The sequence below is a fragment of the Chaetodon trifascialis genome, chromosome 2 (genome assembly GCF_039877785.1).
Source record: "Chaetodon trifascialis isolate fChaTrf1 chromosome 2, fChaTrf1.hap1, whole genome shotgun sequence".
Lineage (NCBI taxonomy): Eukaryota > Metazoa > Chordata > Actinopteri > Chaetodontiformes > Chaetodontidae > Chaetodon > Chaetodon trifascialis.
Window position 1 is genome coordinate 31,048,098 of NC_092057.1, and position 20,619 is coordinate 31,068,716.

Sequence of the window (20,619 nt, forward strand, 5' to 3'; positions counted from 1 at the left end):
GTTTAAACACTCTAACATCTTGTTTTGTACTCTGGCATACGAAAACATCTTGTCACTGTGATAGAAGGCCTGACTATTAGCCCTGAGTCATAAATATCATATCCCCAGAGACAATCAGTAGTGGCAAACAAGATGTGCATGGCACCTCTACTCCTTATTTACGATGTCTGCAATATTATCCTCACGCCGGACACAACACACATACACACATATGTTTTACTCATCACATGTTTAGTGGTTAGTACTTGAAGATGTCTAGAATGTCCTGAACTGATTAATGTACTGGGCTGGGCAATCCCAACTCCTTAAATGTGAACGATTGTCTGTGAACGGTACTCATTCTGGCTGAGATCCTGAGGGAGCTCTGTCAGTCTGAGTCCAGCGCTGCATTGCTTTACCTGTGACCTACAATAAATACTTTGACTGTGAACTGAAGACTTCTCCGGACCGTTCTTGAGCTTCCAATAAAGAACCGAGCTTCAAAGCTAACACTTTGGTTTGAAGTTTAGTTTCTCTCCTGCATCCCCGTTTGTACTTTGAAATATCTGCATTTTTTTAGTGTTCCATCATGTTAACTTTCATTGAAGTCCTGTTAAGTTAACCGACACCGTAGAAACTGTTACTCAGTCTGTTGCAGTTTTAGACTGTTTTACTCCTGTTGACCATCACCAACTAATTTCAATAATTTCATCATCAAAATCATCCACCTGTATTTTAGATCCTATCCCGACTAAGCTGTTTAAAGTATTACCTCTAATTGACTCTTCAGTATTAGACATGATCAATCTCTCTTTATCAACAGGCTACGTACCACAGTCCTTTAAAGTAGCTGTGATAAAACCGCTACTGAAAAAGCCTACTCTTGATCCAGGGGTTTTAGCCAACTATAGACCGATATCCAACCTTCCCTTTCTCTCAAAAACTCTTGAGAAAGCAGTTGCCAATCAGCTGTGCGACTTTCTAAACAATAATAGTTTATTCGAGGATTTCCAGTCAGGATTTAGAGTGCATCATAGCACAGAGACAGCACTGGTTAAAGTTACAAATGACCTTCTAATTGCATCTGATAAAGGATTTGTCTCTGTACTAGTCTTACTGGATCTTAGTGCTGCATTTGACACCATTGACCATGGCATCCTATTGCAGACACTGGAACATTTCATTGGCATTAAGGGAACTGCGCTAAGCTGGTTTAAATCCTACTTGTCAGATCGCTCTCAGTTTGTACGCGTTAATGACGACTCCTCTGTGCTCACTAAAGTCAGCTATGGAGTTCCGCAGGGTTCTGTGCTTGGACCAATTCTATTCACCTTATATATGCTTCCTTTAGGTAAGATTATCAGGAAGCACTCAATAAATTTTCATTGCTATGCAGATGATACCCAGCTATATTTATCAATGAAGCCAGAAGAAACCAGTCAGTTAACTAGACTACAAGCATGTCTTCATGACATAAAGATCTGGATGACCTGCAATTTTCTGATGCTGAACTCGGACAAAACTGAAGTTATAGTAGTAGGCCCTAAACATCTTAGAAAGTCACTTTCTGATGACATAGCAGCTATGGATGGCATTGCGCTGGCCTCCAGCACCACTGTAAAGAATCTGGGAGTCATCTTTGACCAAGACATGTCCTTTCACTCCCATGTTAAACAAATTTCAAGGACTGCCTTTTTTCACCTACGTAATATCGCAAAAATCAGGCATATTTTGTCTCAAAATGATGCAGAAAAACTAGTCCATGCATTCGTAACTTCCAGGCTGGATTATTGCAATTCCTTACTATCAGGCTGCCCAAATTCGTTGCTGAATATTCTCCAGTTGCTCCAGAACGCTGCAGCACGTGTTCTGACAAAAACCAGGAGGCGAGATCATATTTCTCCAATACTAGCCACTCTGCACTGGCTCCCTGTAAAGTTTAGAATAGAGTTTAAAATTCTCCTCCTTACTTACAAAGCCATAAATGGCCAGGCACCTTCTTATCTTAAAGAGCTCATAGTACCTTATTGCCCTACTCGAACACTGCGTTCCCAGAATGCAGGTCTACTTATGGTTCCTAAAGTCTCAAAAAGCAGAACAGGAGTCAGAGCATTTAGCTATCAAGCTCCTCTCCTGTGGAACCATCTTCCAGTCTTTGTCCGGGAGGCAGACACTGTCTCTGCATTTAAGAGTAGGCTTAAAACTTTCCTTTTTGATAAAGCTTATAGTTAGGGCTGGCTCAGGCTTGTCCTGGACCAGCCCCTAGTTATGCTGCTATAGGATTAGACTGTCGGGGGACATCCAAAGATACACCAAGCTCCTCTGTCCTTCTGTCCCTCTCCATCCGCACGCTCTCATGTCCTACCACGGCATGTTACTAACTTAGCTCCTTCCCCGGAGTCTCTGTGCTTTGTCGTCTTGCAGGTTCCCATGGACAGTGGCTGAATCTGGATTGTGGATTTCAGCTGCGTCTCCTGCCTTGGCCCTGCCTGACATCCACTGCAACTGCTACTGCTGTTATTACATCCACTCTCACTGTTACTGTGATTGCATGTCTGTCTCTCTGTCTCTCTCTCTCTCTCTCTCTCTCTGACTGCATTTCTGTCTGTCTGTCTGTCTGTCTGTCTGTCTGTCTGTCTGTCTGTCTGTCTGTCTGTCTCCCTCTCCCTCTCTTGCTCTCCCTCTCTCACCCAACCGGTCGAGGCAGATGGCCGCCCACCCAGAGTCTGGTTCTGCTCGAGGTTTCTGCCTGTTAAAAGGAAGTTTTTCCTCGCCACTGTCGCCAAGTGCTTGCTCATGGGGGAATTGTTGGTTTCTTTGTAGATAAAAGAGCTTGGTCTGTACCAGCTCTATATGGAAAGTGTCCTGAGACAACTTCTGTTGTGATTTGGCGCTATACAAATAAAATTGAATTGAATTGAATTGAATTGAATTAACTTTCATTGAAGTCCTGTTAAGTTATTGCCCACGGATGACATGTTGACTGCATACACTAGAGATTGAACAACCGAGCTTCTGATAAGTGGACGACCGCTCTACCTCCTGACCCACAATCGCCTTGTGCCAGTAGTCCTTGGGGCCACTGGGACATCTTTGCCACAGGAAGGAGGAAATGTGTTTCCCACAGTACAAGGACCTTTTTAAGACTCAGACTGATCTTGAAAATATGGTGACCACTTCACATAACTTGGGACAAAGGCTTTGAACACCCTGGGGCTGACACCATCAAGGTCTACAGCCTTGCTTGAGTGGGGTCTTATCAGCTGCCTTGTTATACCTTGGCCCCACTAAATGACTTTCAAAGTCATCAGATTGGTGTATTCTTCACAACTTTCTGTGACTTTCGATGAGCCAAGCCGAGGACAAGAACTGTGCAAATGACATCTGGGTGTATCTTAATTCAAGGCAAACCTGTCAACCGTCCCGTTTTTTGCCCCCGTATTTTAAATCTTCCAACAACAAAAAAAACGAACAAAAAAAAAAAACATGTTGGATGAACAGTGATGGAAGGCCTAGTGGTGATACTTGGATTCACTTGTTTAAATGTAAAGGGTATATAGTACTGGACTATTGGTAAATGCCTGTGAATATTCTTATTCATCCAGGTCATTGTAAGCTTCAGAGCATTCAATCGTTCGCAACTGGACTTTGTCAGTTTGTCTTGGAAGACGTTTCGCCTCTCATCCGAGCAGGCTTCATCAGTTCATGCGCACCGGACGAGATAGGACAGCTCTAGTTCAATGAAATGGTGTTAGGTTCAAGTATTTATCCTCTGAGTGAGGCCAACCCCCAAAACCAAGGATAGTATCACTCTGTTGTGAGGCAAACAATCCCCCATTAAGGCGGGGTAGGGTGTGACCCTTGGGTGTCAACGACAGTCGTCTGCCTCGTTAGTGTCTCATTCTTGTCATTGGGAGGCTCCTTGAGCCATGTGTGAATGGCTTTGATGTTTATTTTCAGAGGCTAAGTTTTTGAATCTCTTTGGAAGAGATGAAAGGACAGCATTGTATGTGGGAGATAGGTGGTGTCTCAGACCTCCCCCTCTGAGAGTTAACAGATCCCTTGCTAAAAAAGAGGGCTGACAGATCCTATGCGAGGAGCTGATTGGAGCCATTGAAAGAGTTCAGATTCTCCATCCTGGCTTTCAAATGATCAATCTCCGACAAAATTCTCTACCAGCCTGAAATTTACCAAAACTAGTGTTTGAAATAAAGGCTCAGCTCTAAGGAGCTTATGTCTGTTAAGAAGACTGAGGTCCTTTGGAGTATGTAGGACACTATTAAGAACATTATATGACCCTGTAGTTGCATCTGCATTTTACTATGTCGCGGTCTGCTGAGGCTGTTGGAGCTCTGAGAGGAATAATAAAAGACCAACCAAACTGGTCAGGTGAGCTGGCTTTGTCTTGGACCACCCTCTGGACACCATTTAGCAGATGGGTGAAAGGAGGATGGTAGCCAAACTGACATTATTCATGGAGAACTCCTCTCACCCCTTGCATGAGACAGTGGGTGTCTTACGCAGGTCCTTCAGCAACAGACTGTTGCATTGACTGTGTAAGAAGGAACATGACCACATGTACTTCATTCCAACGGCTGTCAGACTGTTCCACTCGAGCAACATATCATGTAGCACTGTGTTGATGTTTCACATCACAACCTATGCTTTGCACTACTCTGTTGTTAATGTTTTAAGATTTGATCATGGCCATTACATCTGTGCAAATGTCTTGTGCAAAATCACAGATTTTTTACTGTTAAATATTTTTCTACTGTTTAATTGTCCAAAAAACACTGTATTTTACTGTCCATGTCTGACTCATGTGCAATTAAAATATTTTCCTTGTTTCCTTTCAGAAACTGAGCTATCCCCTCCGAAGTCAAAAGTATTTTTATAGTTTACACTGTACTTATATATAGTTGATTTTATCCCACCCTTTTTTTTATTGTCTTTTTTTTTGTTCTTTTGCTATGTCTTTTTCAACTCCATTTCCCCAGTGTGGGATCAATAGTTTTATCTTGTCTTGTCTTGTCTTGTCTTAAATGCCACTGCTACTGAAGATGTAAATCTTTTGAAATTTGTATATGAGCACTGATGTTCATTCTCAACCTTGGAAAAAATATCTCAACTCAAGGTCCACTTACCTGCCTCTTCCCAACTCTAACTACACAGTAAAAAAAAAAAAACAGAGTGTCAAAAGTCAGAGTCAAGAGTCAGCCTTTTTTAACCTAGATGGAGTATTTACAACTACAGTCATGGGAAAAATTATTAGACCACCCTTGTTTCCTTCAATTTCCTGTTCATTTTAATGCCTGATACCACTAAAGGTATATTACCTGAAGAATACAATGAACACGACAAAAAATGCAGCTGATTCCATAATATTTTAGGTCCTATTTGACATGCTTAAGCTTAATTGTATTCTCAGGGTATATAAGAGGCCATTTCATGTCATAAGCAGCACTGAACATGCAAAGGCCTAGAGTGGTTTCCTGCATACATTCAAGCCGTAGCACAACTCAGAAGTTGTCAGCTTTCACATAATGCCTAAAACAAAAGAATTATGTGAAGCCACAAAGGAAGCCATCTTGGCACTGCTGGAAATTGGCACGAGTGAGAGACAGGTAGCCAAAAAACTGAAGATCTCCAAGACAGCCATTCATTACACCAAGAAAAAGTGAGCCAAACATGGTACTACCAACCCCACAAGAGGACCGTGCACTCATCCGTTCCTGTGTCAGGAATCGTCGTCAGACCTCCAGGGACCTTAAAAATGAGTGGGCACCGTCTAGAAATGTGACTTGTTCAGCAAGGACAGTTCGAAACCAACTTCTTGAAGTAAAAAGTACTGTGATTGGATGATGAATCTACAGGTATGGTAGCTCACGGTAAACAAAAAGAGCAATCATTTAAACAAATTATCTAAATCCTTTCCCTTTAGCTTGCACCTTCTATATAAAACCTACCTTACAATTTCATACCTCTGGAAAATGGCAATATAAAACAATACTCCTTTCTTACAGTGTTGCTGCAGAATTTTCAGTAAGAAATCCAGTAATGGTATTTCCGGTTGAATTTAACACTTCACAGACACAACAGCAGATCAATGTGGATTAACAGTTTACCACTCACTTTAACTTACTGCAATATGTGGGCATATTCATAACACTGGTAGTAATTACTTAAACAACAATGGACACAGGGCGAAAAAGTAAAATTTTCTTCTTTCTTTCCTTTTCTTTCTTCTTTTTTTTTTTCATTGTATCTATTTTGGGTTTGGTCTACAAGTGCGCCCTGAGCATGTTATGTATTGTGTGTTGCTGTTGGAAAGTGTGATGCAGGCAGTGGCTGGAGAGGGGATGTGCGTTTTGGTTGCATATCATTTGGTTCTGGTGTTTGTGGTGTGGGTGGCACTCGTCTGGGGGTTGAACAGTCCATTGTGGGGGGAACAGAGTTCTGTGAGTCTGGGTCCTCTGCATGAAGCAGTGGTGCTGGGGGCTCTGCAACAGGTGGCGGTTTCTCCTGTATGCCTTCCAGTTGGACTGGATGACATAGGAATGTGGCTCCTCACTTATCTCCTTCACAGTCCCAAGTTCGTTGTGACCTTTAGGGGTCTGCATGCAGACTACTTGTCCCTCCGTCAAAGGCTGTAATGGACGAGTTGACTTGTCATAGTGTCGCTTTAGTGTGAGCCTTTTGTTTAGGAGCTGGGCATTGATTTGCTAGGTGTTTTTTGGGGCGGGTTCCAGTAGTTTGGTGCTCACCGGCATTGCTGCATGTGTCTAACGTGACATCAGGCGTTCAGCGGGGGAGCCTAATGTTGGATTATGGGGGATGTTCCTGAGGTTCAGAAGATTCAGGAACACATCAGTCCCACCTCGGTGAGATTTCGCCATCAGCTCCTTGGCGCTCTCTCTGCAAGCCCATTTGACTAGGGATATTCAGGGCTGCTGGTGGTGTGGATAATATCCCGTTGTTTGGCAAAGTCTTTGAAATGCTGACTGGTGTATTGTCTAGTATTGTCAGAGAAGAGGGTGTACGGTGTGCTGTGGACAGAGAAGTGTCTTTTCAACTTGGACATCATAGCTGATGTTATGTCACGAAGAAGGTCGATCTCGAACAGGGATGCGGTGGGCTGGCCGCACCACAGGCTGTATGCTGTGGTGAACCGTCATAGAGTATGTCCCTGGGAGTTATCCAAGCTCGTAACTGAACAGGTCTTTGTACTGTGTGAGAATCTGTCTGAAGTCCGTGTTGCTCTCTGTGATGAGTTGATGGACATCTGGACTCATTTTTACAATTACAAATAGCTTTATTGCATCGACATTGATAGCACATGTGGCTAGTGTCTTGCTATTTTCCTCTGTCATCTCGTGAATGCAGCAAGTTGAGATGGCTTTGGCAAGTGTTAACTCACTATCTCTCAAGAGACTTTCTTAAAGAGTCACTAACAATGCCACACACAAGCCTATCACAGATCAATTTATCAGTCAAATCTCCAAAGTGGCAAGTTTTAGCTTTGATCCTTAAATCACTGATGAATGACTCCATGCTCTCACCTGGTTTTTGGTTTCTTGAGGTAAAACTTGTGTCTTTCCATCGTCATCATATTTCACAGAATTTCTTCTTTAGACAGTCCGGATCCTCCCTGGACTCAGCCAGGGTAATTATTGCACCGTCTTCTCTGGGCGCGCGCACTTCAGCTGCATAGACAAATGAACATTCCCGTTCAATGGCTTCCAGTCCTGCAAGGTTGAGGAGAATAGAAGCCCTCGTCTTTGCAGGATGTCAAAGTGTGCCGCAGCAAAAAAAATGTACTCCCGCTCGAAATTTTGCCAACTTTTGGCGACACTGTCATCAAAAATGATGGGGTCAGGTCTGTGAAATCCCTCCGCCATGTGGTCCTCAGTAAATAGTAGTGAGTGGCAAAAAAAAAAAAAAAACTCACGGGCAAGAAGTCTGTACTATCTTCTGACACCATGTAGAAACTTGGCTGTTTCCGTGTGTGAGTCAAGGATCACACTTACTCGATGAACACAATGGTTTATTGAAGGATGAAATATAGCGGGGACAGCGAGCTGACATGACATGGTAACATTCGCATTAGCAGCATCAGACACCGGTAAAAAGCACTGTGATTGGCTGATGGATCTACAGGTACGGTAGCTCACAGTAAACAAAAAGAGCAATAATTTAAACAAATGATCTACAGTCGGGTAAGTAACGTTAACATTCCTGTCTTTGCAACACCATTTAAGAATTGTTTTTCAATAGCTCGGAGTGACTGCTAGTGCTCGGAGTGACTGCGAGCGCTCTGAGAGAGGGTGTCGCTCTGAGACCGAGACCATCGCGAGACTATGAAAACAGCCACGATGCGACTGCTCCACTGATTCGGAGGAAGACAGCATGACCACCAAAATTCAGGTCAGTCTGCTCCACTCTATCAATGACAAACTTTCTATCCTCGAAATGATGCATGCCGACATAAAAGAACTCAAAACAAGTCTTGAGTTCACCCAGTCACAAATGGACAGGCTGCAGGCTGAAAACAAGGATTTAAAATTTTCTGTCAGGCAACTTACCACCGACATGGAAACCATCAAAAAAAAAAAACCAGCTAACTAATAAAAGAAACTTTCTTAGACCTCCAAAGCCGTAGCATGTGTGATAACCTTGTTTTCTCGGGAATCACAGAACAACCTCAAGACGATCCAGAACATACAATAAAGGAATTCATGCAATTCGCAAAGAAACTACCACACGACACCGTCACCAACATGATTTTCCACAGAGTCCACCGCATTGGAGTTAAAAATAACAGCAAGAGACCGAGACCAATTATTGCCAAACTCGAAAACTACAAACACAAAGAACTCATTAAGAGACGTGGCAAAGAACTCAAAGGGACAGACTATGGACTAAATGACCAGTTCCCCCATGAAATCCAGGAACAGTGGAAAAAACTACTCCCAGTCCTGAAACAACACCAAGAGAAAGGAAGAACGGTCGCCCTCACTGTTGATAAACTTTATATCAATGGAAAACTTTTCCATGACCCTAACATCACAACATGGCTCTAACTGGAACCATCTTGCATCTTGCATGATTGATACCGATTCTCTTTCCATTCTCTCTCCATCCCCTGCCTCTCATCACCCCATTTGGATCTATATGTGAACATGAATATTTCCAAATATTCTCATTGTGTGTGTTGGTATGTGCTTGTGTGCGTGGATGTCTACATAAATGTTTGTATGAATGTGTGTGTGTGTGTGTGTGTGTGTGTGTGTGACCAGGTTTTTATCATGTGGTGGGGACAAAAATCTGTTTACACAGTCACATTAGGTTAGGAAAGGTAAGGTTAGGGTAAAAACGCAGTGCTCTTAGGGGAATACTGTGAGGGGCACAGGCTCTCGGGGGCTGTGGTGATCCAAGGGATATTGTGACCCTTTCTATTTGTTGAATTAAGAGATCTTTAATCTTAAAAATACTTAAAAGCCTTAAAAGTTAGGAATAGGCAAATAGTGGTTATGGTTAGGTTTGGGTAAGGCTCCAGGGGCCCATTGCACAAAAGTAGTATTAAGACATCCAGTATAAGTGACTGAGCTGAGTTCAACCAATCCAAAACATGAGCGTCCAGGCTTAATCGGTTGCACAAAGACCAAGCCAGGATGAGCAGATACTGGATCCTGGATAAGTATGTGCACGTGGCTTCCTCAAATAGACCCCGCCATCGATCACAGATTCACCGATTCACTATGGCAACTAGAGTGGCGTACTTTTCCCCATTGGAGGCAGAAATCCTCATGGAGGCTGACGAGGAGGTGAAGGACCAAATTAAAGAGAAAGGCAACACTGCCACCATTATAAAACAACAAGAGAAAGCGTGGCAAAGTATTGCAGACCGCCTGAATGCGCAAGTAGCGCACACACTCATTGCTCCGCTGAAACATCACAATTGCAATCCAAATATTTAATTAACATCTCCGAAAACGTAGTTGTACTCTGATTATGAATCAGTTGAAATTGTAAGTGAAATTGTGTAAATGTAACTCCATCAGACTGTATAACTCCTTGATAATTTCCCTTCCTTTGGGATACACACACACACACACACACACACACACACACACACACACACACACACACACACACACACACACACATATATATATGAGCATGTAAGTTCTGAGCATGTAAGTTCCCAGTTAAATATGATTACAAGGTCCCCTTATATTCCTAATAAATTAAACTAGACACATTCCTAGTCATTCTGTTCTACTACCTAATGGACTTAAAAGGAACTATTTTGTCATTGTCATAGACTATTAACTTTTGCTCTCAGAGTGCACCAGAATGATCCCTTTGACTTAAGACCCCCAACTATATTCCCTCAAAATTATGTTAGAAACCAATTTAGTTAACAGATAGCATTATGGAACTTAACTATATTATTTTTGCTTTGTTGTTCACAGTAATTCTAATCAAAGTGGACCAATAGCTGGTAAGTAGGTTCAGGTTATGGGACAATATACATTAATAGGTAACTGTTTAACAGCTTTTTCTCAATTGTCATTTTTTCCATTTGTTTATTTTAATAGGATATGCTGCTGCGTGTTTTGTTTGGTGGCGAGCAGAAGTATGTTTAGGCTGTCTGACCTAATATTCGAGGCTTTCATGAAAGAAGGTTAGTGAGTACATCAGAATAAAACAATATCACAATTTTTTACTTGGTTAATAAACCTAATTCATCTTAAAACCATTCCTTCTGAACTACCTAAGTCGGCTGTGCCTTAAAATGGCTGGGAATGGCTTATTGACAGCATTTTGGGAGGACATGACACTTACTCTGCAGAGTTGACATTTTGATTCTCATCATAAGGGAATTGTCTTTCCAGTTTTGCTACAATTTATATCATATCCTTTTTCTTTTCCTTTAATTCAGTGTACCTAAAATGTAACATACCAGAAGGCAGGCAGCCAGATTTGAATCCCACACAGAAGTTGATGGAGAAGTCTTTGAAGAAATAGAAAAGGAGTGACCTGGAAGCTTCCGAATCATGTTGAGCAAAGAAGAAATTCTTAATCATTGACCATTCACATATGTGTTCATATTAAACTTAAAGGTTGGAATATGAGAAATAACGGTTCCATTTAATATGCGTCTGTTTTTTTCATATTCTTCATACATAGATGCTTCTATATTATCATCATCATCATCATCATGCTCAGCAGCATCTGAAGATACTGTCCTTTTGAACTTCACGATGTGTGACCCTCCTGAAGAAGCAGTTTAAGAAAGTCAACCTAAAAGGCCACGCCACATTAACTTTGAGGCGAAAGTGGTGAGTAGTGGACATTGTTAAGTCTAATCTTGATATTGTCCCATTTGATGGGGAATGTTTTTATGTTATCATTTTCCAGTTGTACGTTCGGTTTAAAAATTTCTGACTGCATATTTTGTTTCCATTGAAGTTGATTGACAAAATCCTTACAACAAAGCCTGGTGGTGAAAAAACAATGCAAAAACAAAATCACTGAAAGATGCCACCAGATGATGGATGGCAGATGATGGCAGATGATGGACATTCTCATGACCGAGATGACGCAAACACATGGGTAAGAATCAGACATGTAGGCTATAGAAACATTGTTAGTATTTGGATTGTTGTTAACTGTGCCTAGTTGAGTGATTGGAATCATTGAATTCATACATTAGGACATCTCCCTCAAAAGTGTCAGTGTTGTATGCACAGGGGATAGTTGCTCTCTTTCCATACCTGGAAGACCCATATTCACAGCACGGATATGTAAGTAAAAAGGTCCTCACTACATTAAACACACACTTGCCCTTTGTTGATAGTATGGTCAGTGATGAAGCTCAAGAGTTGAATTGACACTGTTTTTTTTACTGTGTACATAGTGTTCATCAGTAATGAGAATGAAACCACACCTATGAGACAGTAAGGGACACTGCCAACTCAAACAGGACTACCAGAATTATACATTGTTGGACTGTTTCTCCAAGTCCCAAAGAGTCATCATTTTTTGGGCTGGTGACAACAACCTGATCCTGAACGTGGACAAAACCAGAGATCATTGTTGACTTCAGGAAGAACAAGCCCAGCCACACTCCACTTCTCCTCAACAACACAACTGTGGGGGTGGTCAGTAGCACCAAGTTCCTGGGGGTGCACATCACAGACGACCTCACCTGCTCTGTGAACACCGTTCACTGTTCAAAAGGGCAAAGCAATGCCTGCACTTTCTGCGCAGGACTGCGGAGAGCCTACCTGCCCCCACCCATCCTCACTCCGTTCTATAAAAGCACCATAGAGAGCATCCTGACCAGCTGCATCTCTGTGTGGTGTGGAGGCTGCAGTGCCACTGACTGGAAGAACGTGAGGAGAGTGGTGAGGACAGCAGAGAAAATCATTGGGACTTTTCTCCCCTCCATTCAGGTCATTGCACCTAAACGCTGCATGTCCCGTGCCAGAAACATCATCGGTGACTCCTCACACCCCCACCACGGTCTGTTCTCCCTGCTGGCCTCTGGTAAGAAGTTCTGCAGCACCAGCTTTTTCCCCCAGGCCATCAGACTGCTGAACTCTAAATGAGTATCTTTTGCACCACTGTTGAAACCTCAGGTCATTTCTCTCAAATTCACTTTAAAATGACCTTAATGTATATTTGTGCTGCATATTTTATTTATTTATTTATTTTCACTTACTGCATATCCCTGCTGCTATTTTTTAACTTAACGTATATTCCTACTGTTTATTCTACACAGTTTATTTTACACACCTTATCTACCATAATTGTTCTGCTGTTTATTTTAACATACTTTAAGATACCTGTACATATCACTACATACTTTTCACTTATATATACTCACAGTGCTTAACAAAAGACCACCTGTCGTAAAAATTAGAAAACATAAATATTTTAGAAATCTTTCAAAAACTTGTTTAAAACTAAATTATTGGGTTTTTTTTTTGGAAAATAACAAACTGAAACAAATAAATAGTCCTTTTTCCACATATAATAACCAAAAAACATAATATTTTGTATGGCTTCCTTTGGCCTTGATAACAGCTTGCGTTCTTGCTGGCATTGTTTTTATGGACTTTTCAACAGTCTCTTTTGTTATTGAGTCCCAAATAGTTTCTAGCTGTTCCCACAGACTTGCTTTAGATTAAACTTTTGTGCGATCAATCTTTGAATCTACTAAATCCCAAATTTGTTCAATAGGATTCAAATCTGGACTTTGACTTGGCCAGTCCATCACTTCCAGTACTCCAGATTCCTTTTTCTTGGTCAAATAGTCTCTGCACAGCTCTGAAGTATGCTTGGGGTCATTGTCTTCTTGGTATGTGAACCCACACCTAATCAGATTCAGTCCAGAAGGGATTCCATGATGCACTAAGATGTTGTGGTAGAAGGTCTTGTTCATAATACTGTCGATTTTCACTCATTTGCCCACACCGTTTCCATAAATGGAACCCCATACTATAATGGAATCTCCACCATGTTTCACTGTGGGTGCAATGCATCTGGCATCAAAACATTCTCCAGTTTTATGCGGACATAAACATGACGATGCTGACCGAAGAGTTCAAACTTGGACTTGTCCATCCAGAGTACCTTCTTCCAGTCCAGAGTTTGTGCTGCCTGGCAAAGCTGGGGCATTTCTGGATGTTTGCAGGCCTCAGTAATGGCTTCTTAGCAGCTATTCTTCCCTTTAAGCCTTGTTCCGTCAGTTGTCTGCTTATGGTCATTCTGAAGACTTTCTCAGACTCTGATCTAGAAGCATTCATCTCTGCCTGAAGATCAGCAGTGGTCTTCCTTCTGTCTCTAGTACTTAAAATCTTGAGGTGTCTGACATCAGTTAACTTTTGTTTCCTGCCTCTTCCTTGGTGCATTTTGTTAGTACCAGTCTCTGCAATTGACTCCAAAGCATACTTGACCACACTGTGAGAACACTTTATGTCTTTCCCTATTTGTCTTAGAGACCATCCGGCATCATGAAGTGCTTTGATGCAGACTCTTTCATTTTCAGTGAGCTCTTGACGTTTTAACATTTTGAAGAGGAATGAGGCATTTTAAACTGAAATCACCTTTTTATACCTAAATTTGAGCCGGGTTGCTGGCTTCTATGAGAAGTCAGAAATTAATCAAGCATAACATTCAACCACTAAAACTATTTTTTCTGATAAGAAATGCAAGTAAATAACTATAATTTGACATATTAATCAAGAAATAATAATGTCCATCCATCCATTACTATTTTTTCAGTTTTTTGTAAATCAGTAAAGATTTGTTTGTTTGTTTGTTTTCAACCCTGTGCTGAGCCTGCTGCAGTTGAAATTTTGTTCGGTGTACACTTGCTGTCTACTTAATGACAATAAAGTTTGTCTAAGTCTAAGTCTAAGACTAAGACAGCATATGTTGTCTGTGAACACCACACCAAAACCACTGACAACACTGACTGGAAAAAGATCAAAAATCCTGATTCATAATAGAAGGAACCTGTCACTTGTTACGCCACTCATTTATGCTTTCTAATAGTTTTTGCACAACAATGAAGCTCCATGACACCGAATAACAAGATACAGGATATCAGGCTTTGGATATGCAGACAATACTTCAGCAGGACTGCTGGCTTTGGTCTTTTCATGGGATTTGTTGGTCATGAGAAAAATAAACAATATCACCAGACATGAAGGATTTGTTAGTCTTTCAACAGCTTGGGTTACTTTAAGCCAGCTTCAAAATAAGTGAAAAATCCAAGCTTCAAATTCCGTCAAATCCCAAACAGTCAGATCAAGCCAACTCACTTAGAAGCGTACGACACACAAGTTCCACTTCTGCAGTGTGATTGTGCTAAATTTATTTGTTCCTCTCTCCTCCTCTCCCTCTCCATCTGTACGCATTAATGTTCCATTAACATAATACTAACTTGGCTTCATCCCTGGAGTCCTTGGCTTTCTTGCCTTGCAAGTTTTCATGGATCGTGGATGTGCCTGGATTGTGGAACATGTTTGTGCCTACTGCCATGTGGTCCTGCTTGATGCCCACTGCTACTATTATCAGTCAAATTTCTATTATTATTGTACAAATATTTGTTATCATGCACATTCATCAACAGCTACATTGTCAGATTGCCTGCCAGTTCCTTAACTCTGTCTGCAATGGTGTTTCTTCACAAACAGACATTTTGAAAAGTCTGTATCTGGTCAGGGCACACCTGTTCACATAGCTTTAGCATGCACCGCTTCTGTATTTGGTGTCAAAATGATGACATAAATTGCACTCCTTCATCACTGACACTGCCTCGTAATACAGAGGACATACTGGTTTTTCTCCTTGATGCTCAAACAAGTAGTTGCTTTCCCATCTTTCATTAATTTGCCTTCCCTCTGCATCAGTTTTTCTCTTCTTTGACATTTTGGGATTATTTGTAGATATTTTTCAAGTCCATCACTTGTTAGAAAACTGCTTTAGTTAAACACTGATATGGAAACACTGCGCTCCAGCTGCAGGATGCCGTCATTTCACGAAATCGACATGCACTATGGGAGGAGAAGTTTATGGTTACTGTACACTGCAAAGCAGAATAGACTTTTATTTTAAAACAATCATATGCCCTTTAAACCCAATCTGGACCGCTGGCCATGAGTTTGACACATGTGCTGTAAAGCAGTGTTTCCCAACCACTGTGCCACAGCACATAAGTGTGCCGTGAGAAATCATCAGGTGGGCCAATCCCTGCAAGGATATCAGCTTTGTGTTTAACCAAACAGGCCCAGGTTTCACACTGAGTAAGTAAATTGATTAAATTGGAACTAAATTTTCATTATATTCAGAATCAGAATCAGAATCAGAATTACTTTATTTATCCCCGAGGGGAAATTGTTTTTAGCAGTGCTCCATGCAAAACAGAATTACAGATTAGAATAAAAATTAGAAAGAAGGACGAGAAGGAATACATATATAAAGGCAATATAAAAGAAACAGAATATTAATACTAAGGATATATGTAAATAAGAAATATACAGAAATATCCACTCAATGAATGTACAACAATATAAAATGTACCGCAATACAATTGGATGTGCAGAATTGAGATGTAAAATATATACTAGAATTACTATGTACTATGTACTATGTACTGAATGTTGAATGTGCAAAAACCGAAATAGTAAGATATACAACAGAACAGACAGTGACAGTGAAGTCCCAGGGCCATTCAGAGGGAGGAGTTGTACAGGTTGATGGCCACAGGCAGGAATGATTTCCTGTATCGTTCAGTCCTGAGTTTTGGTGGTATGAGTCTCCCACTGAACGTACATTATAGTCCTTAGCTTCTTCAGCATCCTCCTCTCTGACACCACCGTCAGAGAGTCACACTCTATCCCCACAATGTCACTGGCCTTGCGGATCAGTTTGTTGAGTCTGTTGGCATCTGCCATCCTCAGCCTGCTGCCCCAGCACGCAACAGCATAGATAATTGCACTTGCCACCACAGACTCATAAAAAATCCTGAGCATAGTCCGGCAGATGTTGAAGGACCTCAGTCGCCTCAGGAAATAGAGACGACTCTGGCCCTTCCTGTAGAGAGCGTCAGTGTTCTTAGCCCAGTCCAGTTTATTGTCCATGTGTACCCCCAGGTACTTATAATCCTCCACAATGTCCACACTGACCCCCTGGATGGAAACAAGAGTCACCAGTGTCTTGGTTCTCCTAAGGTCCACTACCAGTTCCTTAGTCTTTGCCACATTTAGTTGCAGATGGTTCTGCTCACACCATGTGACAAAGTTGTCCACAGCAGCCCTGTACTCATCCTCATCGCCCATCCAACTATCGCAGAGTCATCAGAAAATTTCTGAAGATGGCAGGTCTCTGTGCAATAGCTGAAGTCCGTGGTGTAGAGGGTGAAGAGGAAGGGAGAGAGAACAGTCCCCTGCGGGGCCCCAGTGTTGCTGACCACTCTGTCTGACACACAGTGTTGCACGCGCACATACTGTGGTCTGCCAATCAGGTAGTCCACAATCCAGGACACTAGGGGGGCGTCCACCTGCATCGCTGTCAGCTTGTCACCCTGTAGAGCTGGACGAATGGTGTTGAATGCACTGGAGAAGTCAAAAAACATGATCCTCACAGTGCTTGCCGGCTTGTCCAGGTGGGCGTAGACACGGTTGAGCAGGTAGATGATGGCGTCCTCAACTCCAGGAGCGACTGCTACAGGCTGCACGCGCGGTTGGCGCATGCGCACTCTATTATCTCTAGTATTGTTGTGACATTTTTGTTTGGTGGTATGCCTTTTTTTCTAATGTAAAATATGTGCCATGGCTCAAAACCGTGGGAAACACTGCTGTAGAGGATGGAGCCCATACAATATAGAATAACCATAGATCTCCCCTTACCTACTCAATAAGCCTGCAGCAATCAGCATGGAGAGAGTGTAAAACACACTCATGAACTATTTGAGTATAGTGTCATTTGAAATAATTAAAGCCATGTGTATTATTTAAAAAAAAAAATAAATACAGCACTATAATCACATTCATAAAGGGCTGACCCTTGCATGCAACTTTGATCAATCATAATGCTAACATGTAAGATTTTTACCTTCCAGTAATGTAACAAAAAAATGTTGGATATTAAGGTATCAAATTTATGTATGGGAAATGTGTCATATTAAACTGGATATCATTGACTGCATTTTATTGACTATGGTTGATAATATTAAGAAGTTATTATATAACAAGTAACAAAGTATCTTATAATAAATATACTGATATACTAATATAATATTTTATATTACATTGCATAAAATATCACAGAAGTGTTTATTTTGTAGTGGTTGTTGTAACTTGGCTATTTGCTATATTCATTTGTAAGGTAGTGGCAGTGTTAACGCTTTAGTTATAATTATATAATTAATAATTACTAACCTGTTCCTTGGTAGTACTTTGTGCAGTTTCCATATTTTATGTCCTCTTGTTTGATGTCGAACTGAGGGAGGGCAATCTCATCCATCTGAACTGGGTCAGACTGCCACATGAACACAAGATCACTGGTGGTATAGCCAACTAAAACATAAAAATGAAAATATGTGTAAATTATTTATGATATATTAATAATGATTGTTTTGTGATTTCTGATGGATTTTTTTAAATCAGTTTTTGTTTTGCCTTTTTCACAGCCTTTTCTTTTTTTCCCCCATCACTACATACTCGTGACAGACAGTATAAAAGATTTTCAAGGTATATTTTGCATGAAAAATTGCATTCAACAGTAAAATATTGTCGATCTATTACTGTATATTCATTAAAAAAAAAAATCTGATTTGATACAGAAAAAAGTCATGTATTTGGATAAATCACTTTATTCAAATTGATTGAGGATTTGTTTTTTTATTAGGATGAAAAAACAAAACAAAACTGACTACTAGTAGGGGCCTTCAGGATTTAAGATGTTATATTATAACAAATATTTTATCAGGAAGGAACTGTGCTGCACATCTTTGTTAGGCTTCAAGAATACACACAATGCAGTTTTGGTAAGACATACCAACACACCTGTTTTGCCTCAGTTTTTCCACTCTCATCTACAAAGCTTTTTCACTGTACACTACCTTCCCAGAACCAGCAGACTGACAAATTTAGTGCCAAATTGATGGACATAGTGAAGAATTTAGCAGCTTAAGAGCCAGATTTTTCTCTCAGGTTTTAGTGGAGACCAAATAGTTAATAGTTAAAAGGAGAATGAATATTGGACATTTTGTCACAAATACCACTCCAAATAAAGGATAATATTGCTCTCTGTCTTCTGATTGTGTAAATATTCAAGTGTTTGCAGACATGCCAACTTTTCAAGATAATAATGTTTCGACGTTGTGTTCCAAGAGTGGCCAAAATGAGAAATTAACGCTGCTAAAACACATTCTGCAACACCATGGCCATATTAACCTGCTTGTGATCCCTATCATGAAAATAAGCTGCTGCTGGGTCTCATTGAACCCCCCACACTGTAGAATGTTACAGTTAACTAATACTTGTCAAAAGCTGTTTCAATGGCTGTAATTCAACACTGTGTGTTGTGTGTGGCTGTGTATGTGAGTGTATACTCACAGCTCTCCAGCTGCATCTTACACAGCTGTGTGTCCATTGGGAAGAGTGTAAGATCTAAGGGACAAGACAGTGTCACCGACAGCCTGCACACAGAAATACATATATACAAGGTTTATCAGGGGACATAACAAAACAATCCCATTTAAAAATAATACCTTTTGAATTTAAAATGCATCACTTGTCTATTCTATTAACAGTCCTTCCCTTATATATTCTGTCCAGTTTAGAACCCAGGTCTGTCTAAGCACTCTGATACACAAAGATATAGAGGGACACAAAGATATATCAAAATTTAAAAAATTGTGAAAAGTATTACTTCTTATGTGTAATCTCCTGGGGCCCGTTGCACAAAAGTAGGATTAAGACATCCAGGATAAGTGACTGAGCTGAGTTCAACCAATCCAAAACATGAGCGTCCAGGCTTAATCGGTTGCACAAAGACCAAGCCAGGATGAGCAGACACGGGTTCATCAAGTCAAGTGAAACCTATCCTGGATAAGTATGTGCACGCGGCTTCCTCAAACAGACCCCGCCATCGATCACAGATTCACCTATTCACTATGGCAATTAGAGCGGTGTAGTTTTCCCCGTCAGAGGCAGAAATCCTCATGGAGGCTGACGAGGAGGTGAAGGACCTCCTCGTAAGCCTCGATTTGGCCTCTTATGTTTGTGCTGTATACTGTGTGTATACAAGCTTGCGGGGAGGCTACTGCATCCATTCATTTGTCTGTTCATTTGTTGTGTACGGATTTGTCCTGCATTTATTTCAGTGTGTGGATGTGGGGTCTATTATATACAGACCTTTGAATGTGTATTTATTCTTGTGTTGTATATTATGCTTTGATTCTGTGCTTTCTATCTTGTAGTCACTGTGTGACTTCAGTTTTGAAAGGAACTGATGTGTTATGATTGGTGCGATATTTATGTTTTGTTAGTTTCCTTTTATAATGTGTGGGGCTGGTCTTTGGTGTGCGTAGTCCTTTTTCGGCTGAGGTTGGGCGGAGTTTTGGGGAGCTGGCACTTCGCAGCTGATTCCCATCTCTCTCCCGGACGGGATAAAACCGGCGTTCAGCGGAGGGCTCGTCGCCAGATTATTTCCGCCTCTCAGTGGTATAGTTGGCCCTCTACGAGACTTTCAGTGAATTCTACACTGGTGTGATAGTTCGTTATTTCGTGTTTGCTCATCAGTACTCTCTTCATTCTCCACCCCGCAGAGGTTCCTCCGCTTCCCGCTACCGGCATCCTGCTCCCTGCTTATTCAACCTTGCCTCCTCGCTGCTGGACCCCGCTCGGCCACCTGCCTCTAGCCACACCACCTTCTACGTCCTCTCCTGCACTGCATCACCACGTGGCATCCCAACAGACAAAGACTCCTGTGCACTACGCCGCATTCATCACTCTACCATCCACCTCCATACCATCAACTCGAGTCAACCTGAACTCTGGTTTCAATAAACCCTTTACCGGTCACTCCACACTTGAGTCTGCATCTGAGTCCAAATCA

At 41.3% G+C, this 20,619-nt stretch overlaps 1 protein-coding gene across 2 annotated transcripts in view; it reads right to left on the reverse strand.

The window, feature by feature from the left end:
* LOC139340599 (glycine receptor subunit beta-like) overlaps positions 1 to 20,619 on the reverse strand; it is a 170,803-nt gene that overhangs the window by 17,301 nt on the left and 132,883 nt on the right. For both annotated transcript variants that reach the window (XM_070976513.1, XM_070976517.1), the window contains 2 exons: positions 19,116 to 19,198; positions 17,937 to 18,074 (listed from right to left, as the gene is read on the reverse strand). In XM_070976513.1, coding sequence (XP_070832614.1) covers positions 17,937 to 18,074; positions 19,116 to 19,198 — 221 coding nt within the window. The remainder of the gene's footprint in view (positions 1 to 17,936; positions 18,075 to 19,115; positions 19,199 to 20,619) is intronic.